Here is a 6,036-nt window from a genome sequence, read left to right on the forward strand (position 1 = left end):
ACAGACGAGTAGCACTGAGTCTTTCTTTCTTCAGCACCTGATACCATTGCACTGAAATCAGAAAGGGAACTTTCTTTGCAAGCAAAGTACAATTCCCTGGGTGATCCTACACCTCGTTCTATTGCAATACTTCAGTCAACCTGAAACCCGACACTTTAACCTTAACAGCTTTGGAAAACTGGGTTTACACTCCTAATAAAGTGTCTAGAAACATTATTTTCACCAATAAAATAGTGAGTGCTTTATCCTTCAGAATAAATGAAAAAGGATGTCTAATTTTTTTAAAAGTATGCTGAAGCTCCTTCAAAATCTAATAAGACAAACTAATAAAATGCACAAGTTAAAAGCCAAAAAGGTTATTGTCCTTTCCACATACTTTCCACAAAATGTTTTGCATACATTACTAAATTCTGCAACAAAATTAACCAAAATAATAACTTCATAAATTCTCTGGATTCATTGTCAATACAGTCATTGTGTCTTATAAATTAAAAAAAAAACAGTTAGGTAAATAGAGAATTTTTCTATGTTCCTCTTGTCAAAAAGTTGATATAACTGAAGCTTCATTTTTTCAAAAGGTATATATACACAAAAATATATTTCATGTAATGAAATCCAATCAATCTACCAGTGATGTACTTAATGAGTGGATAGTTTCTATAATACTTTAAAAAATCACAAAGTGCCTACAACAGCCACAAAAATTTTGAAGAACAGAAATAGAATATGCATAAAATTCTATTCTAAGATTGTATAGGGAGTGGAGATATAGCTCAACAGTAGAGAATTTGCCTGGTATGCATAAGAGCCTCAGTCTGATACCCAGCTTTGCCATCAAGGGTGAAGATTATCAAGGAATCAGTGAGACAATGTGTGCACCATAAGGAACAAAAATAAACTGAACAAGTAAAAAAGAAGAGTCCAGAGAAAACACCCACAGGTAGTCATTTCTCCAAACATAGTAAAGTATAGCTTTATGTGCGTATTTTTCAATACATGGTGAGGAGCAATTGGAAAGGAAAATGAAATTAAGTACATATTGGGAAAATATTGAACCACATGGCATCAGAATAAAAATATGAATTAATAGAACACATGGTCAACAGGTGTGAGTAGGGGAGCTTCAGGAGAAAGGGCAAGAGTGTAACTGTAGGCTGTAAAAGAAGGTAAACTCAAGAAGACACAAACCCACATTCACACAATTACAGGAGAGAAATATGAATACATTAGACTTCACTGAAAGTGGTGAAAGAAATCACAGAATCACAAATAAATGGAAAGTTACCCCCCTGTTCCTGGGTTGGAGGAATTAATGCTGCTAAAATGTTCAAAGCATCTAAAGTGGATTACAGATTCGATGAAATCCCCATAAAAATGACATTGAGAAAATTCCACTGGAATAACAAATTATTCTAAATATGCAGCACATTTTCCTGCTGTTCTTTTTGACCAATTTCCTCCTCACCCCATGGACTTTGTAAACTCAAGCCTATCTGTTGTCACTACATATTAGATTTGTCCTTTTCTAGAATTTCATACACAAAAATATCTTGTATCTTCTATTCCCTATTCCTTTCCTACTTTTACACAACACAGTTGCTTGTTAGTTCAATGCATGCTATTCATGTACAAATAATGGGATCCTCTTCTTTTCTGAGTACTATGTAATGGATGGAGATGTCATAACGTATTGCTTCATGGAGACTGAAGTAAGTTTCCTGTGAGGCTATTATGAATGAGTCTAGTTTGGATGGTTTTATGCAAAATGTGAGAGAACAGGTGTTTCCAAGTATGTTATTCAAATGTTTGAAATTTCAACTGTTGGATGTGACACTATGAAAACAGGTTTATAAGACTCTGCCAAGCTAATATCCTAGTAAGTCATAAGGTAATCATTTCCAGCAGGAATTGATGTCATATCAGATGCTCGTACTAGTAACTTTTTAAAAATTTTGGTTAGTTTATACCCAATAGTAACTAGATGAGGTAGAGGTCATGAAAGCTTTTATTAATTACCATTTTCTATGCTCGAAATGTTTTAGAAGCCTGAGAGCAAATCTTAATTAATACAGCCTATTGAAAGGCAAAAATTAGTAAAGAAAACATTGGAGAGTAGGAATATCTGAAAACATCTTGCCAGTGGATTCAAGAAGGAGGGAATGTGTTACACAGAGAGAATGCTCGCTACTGCTAAATGTGAGGTATTTCCCTGGAAAAAAATCGGTATGTGTTATAGTCAGGGGTTGTTCAGAGAACCATTAGAATCAAGATATGGAGTTTATAATATTATTTTTTTAAAATGATCACCCAGAGTTAACACAAGAAAATGCAGGCAATCTATCCACAACACTAAAGACATAGAATATTTAGCCAAGGGCCTGAATCCCACAGCCATGCCCCACATGAGTCCAGATGAAGACCCAGAGCTCATGACAATGCCTCCCATGAGTCCCACTGGAGGTCTAAAGCCCACAAGGTCTCATGACAGTCTCTTTTACAGATCTGTGCTGGGAAGGCCCAAAGGTCAGCGATGGAAGCCAGGAAATCTATACCAGCTGTGCTGGTGGGTTGAGGGTTCTATGCTGGAGCTGAGAAGTCACACTCACAACAAAGCCCGGGTCTGTCCTAAAAAGCACCACAACCATCCCCAGTGACAGAGAGGCCACAGGCTCCTCGGACAACAAGCACAGTTGAGTATGTGCTGGAAAGCCAGCATGACCAGTTCATCCTGGAAACCAAGGGGCACACATCTTCCTCCCCAGAGCCAGGAAGCAATGCTCATTGTGAAGACCAGACCTTCTACAGGAGAACCAATGGCTCAAACAGAAACTCATAGGTGAACCCACATTGCATCAATGCCTCAATCCCATAGCTTCTCCTTCTCCATGGCTCTATGCTGGCAAATTTTCTCAGGTGGAACATCTACACTCAGTGCCATGCTGATGTAATCCAGCTGGCATGAAGTTGACCACCAATTCTTAATCCATAACAGTATGTTACTTGAAGACTGTGTCCCTACAATGGCTGCAACCTTCTCTGCTGTTGCCATCTTGATTGGAAACCTAGAAAACATTCTAATGGCCCTATGATAACCAGGCCACACCCTAATGTCTACCTAAGAATGAAGTCTATTTTTCCCCCGGGGCTGAAAGGCTGTTTTGATGGAAGATATTCAGTGCCACAACTTAAAAGTCACATATGAAGATGTGGAAATAAGAACAGGAGATACTTGTCTTTGGAAAAAAAATGAAGCCACTTCTCTTTTTCTTCAATTCGAAGAAAAAGATCAACACAAGCGAGTGGAAACTCCCTGACTGGTGGAGAAAGACACTGAGCTGGGTTCAGTAAAACAGTGAAAGGCTCTGAATGATGTAAAAAGAACAGTGAGAGTCTCAGGATCCACCTGTAAATGCAATTGGTTGTATGAGCACCAGATTTATAACAAAATTATATCAATAAAATAACTTAAAGAAAAAAGAGTTTAGAACTCCCTCAGCTTATTTTAACATTACAATAGACTCTTAACATCAGTCCAAACAATCAGTATCCATGTGGTGACCTCTGAGACACACTCAGTACTATGAAAGCACCACAGTATTGCACAGTAGAGGATCTAACACACTTGCTATGCCAATATATTTGTGATAATCATAGAAGCTATAAAGAGAGTCTTGGTAGTAGCAAAATGTATTATTGATTATTTTTATTTCTGTGTTACATAGCAGTATATTGTGACATTGGTTTTTGAAAATCCTCCTTAATGTAAACACCAGGATATTATCTTTCTAGGAAAGGGAATGCTATAGACATGGGGAGACATGGTTCACTTACAGAAAATGGAGGGAAAAGAAGCTGCATAGGTACAAGACAGTAGTATTATGACAACATTGCGTGATAAAACATTTTGGACATGTGGCATTACATCTGTGTCTTGTGCTGAAATATTTAATGTCAAGAGTCAAAATTAATGTGGACTGGGAAATTTGAATTTGAACTTACCATGATGAGTTGCAACAGAGTTGAATTTATGGTGATAATCTACTTTGCAGATGTAGGGACAGAGGCATAAAACACACCTCTGCACTTTAACCTTCGTTTTGAATACAGGTCTCAAATTGCAGACTTGAAGAGGCATATCTGTAGCCATTATTAATATCCTAAAATCTTATTTCATTGTTCTGTACTGTTTATACTGTTTTATTTTGATTGATTTTATTCCATTTTGATTTATTTACTTCATTATGTCTCATGGTATGGGAAGTTACTTTGAACATAACTATATATATATACATACATATATATATATATATATATATAATATATATATATATATATATACATATTAGTCTCTGTTGATTTCTATTACCTTGTTTTGTAGTGCAGTATGGATTTAACTGTACTGTTTTGCTTAAAATTATTTGGCTGTACTTTAGTTTTAGTCTCTTTAAAATAAAAAATAAAATTAATTAATAAATGTGTAACAGTGATAAAAGATTTTTAAAATTATTGCTTGGAACTCAAAGAAGAGTTTCACTGCTGCCAAGTGAATTCAAAATGATGGTGTAATCCATATTATTTCATTAAATCAGGGTCTTTCATTAAATCAGGGGTGAGAAACAGAAAAGGAAGTTAGCGGAGGGAGGAGCTTCCATGGATACTTCTACCAAATCCTTCCAGGGACCTTCAAAGTCTAGATGCATTTCAGAACTTGGTCTGCAGCTGGAGACACAAAGAGGAACAACTGCAGCACCCCTACCCCACACTTCTGCTGACCTGGGAGGTTTATGTCATGGCTTGTATCACTCTGGGAGGCCAACTCTGGTCCTGCTGACAGTAATAAACTGCAAAGACTTCCGGCTGCAGGCTGCTGATGGTGAGAGTGAAATCTGTCCCAGAACCACTGCCACTGAACCTTGATGGGACCCCAGACTGCAAATTGGTGGCACGATAGATCAGGAGTTTAGGAGCTTGCCCTGGTTTCTGCTGATACCAGTTTAAGTAACTGCTAACACTCTGACTGGCCCGGCAACTGATCTTGACTGTGTCTCCCACAGATGGAGATGCAGATGCAGGCTGTGTCAACTGGATGTCACATCTGGCACCTGAAATGGGAAACTTAACAAATATCAACATAGATATTCAAGATAAATTAGGCCCACTCCGCAATGCCAGGCAACTCTGAACCTTCAGAACTAAGTAAATTCCTGGCGCTGCCCTTTCTTACCTGATATCCAGAGCACCAAGAGGCCCAGAATGTGAGTGGGGACCCTCATGTCCATGCTGTGTCCTGACTGTGCTGCACAGGACGAGACCAGAAGCTTGTGAATAAGTCCACAAGTAGGTGGCTGGGATCTTGGGACATGCAAATTAGCAGGGCTGGAAGGGGTTTGGCCCAGCTGCAGGCTAGCTCTTCTCAGCAGAGGCTCAGTGTCCCCTGGGACGCTGTCCACAACAGGGCAGCACAGATGTGCCTACAGAGCACCTGTTTCTCCCTTGGGCCACAGGACAGAATCGGGCTGCTCTCCAACAAGTAGAGTACACTACTGCTGTCACGTTACAGAACACGCCTTGCTTGAGGACCGGGGTTCTATATTATACCTTTGAGAAAGAAACATGAAGAGAAACACATGGGTTGTTTCAAACAGGGTAAAAAATGAGAAAGCAAGACAAGAATAGAGCAAAATCTGTGAACTCTGTGAAATTCTCTGGGTTCGTATTCACTATCACACCATGACTAAGAGGGCAGGGAAGGACCTGACCAGTGCTGCTGTCTGTCCAGCCCCAGGCTTCCATAGCACACACGGAAGCATGCTTCTGCTTGTCTTCAACAAAGCACAGTTCTAAGGCCCAGCCAGATTCTTGCACTCGATGTCCATTGCAGGATAAGTTAGAATCATCTAAGAAACAATGTGAGCATCAAGACATACTTAAAGTGGTAAACAGATATCTGGGGATCAGAATATTTCTGAGCCAAGGCCTCTGGAGAACAGCAGGGAAACAGGTCTGCAATAACAACCCCTCTCCCCACACGCCTTG

At 39.1% G+C, this 6,036-nt stretch overlaps 1 gene segment (V, D, J or C); it reads right to left on the reverse strand.

Annotated features, from left to right (window-relative positions):
- Nucleotides 1-4,393: 4,393 nt before the first annotated feature.
- LOC100719607 (immunoglobulin kappa variable 1-39-like) lies at nt 4,394-5,329 on the reverse strand. The segment is given in 2 exon segments: nt 4,394-5,102; nt 5,225-5,329. Coding segments are annotated over 2 exon segments (375 nt in total).
- Between the last annotated feature and the right edge of the window lie 707 nt (nt 5,330-6,036).

The sequence above is a fragment of the Cavia porcellus genome, unplaced genomic scaffold (assembly GCF_034190915.1).
Source record: "Cavia porcellus strain 051 isolate PalLab524CR breed Dunkin Hartley unplaced genomic scaffold, mCavPor4.1 scaffold_18, whole genome shotgun sequence".
Lineage (NCBI taxonomy): Eukaryota > Metazoa > Chordata > Mammalia > Rodentia > Caviidae > Cavia > Cavia porcellus.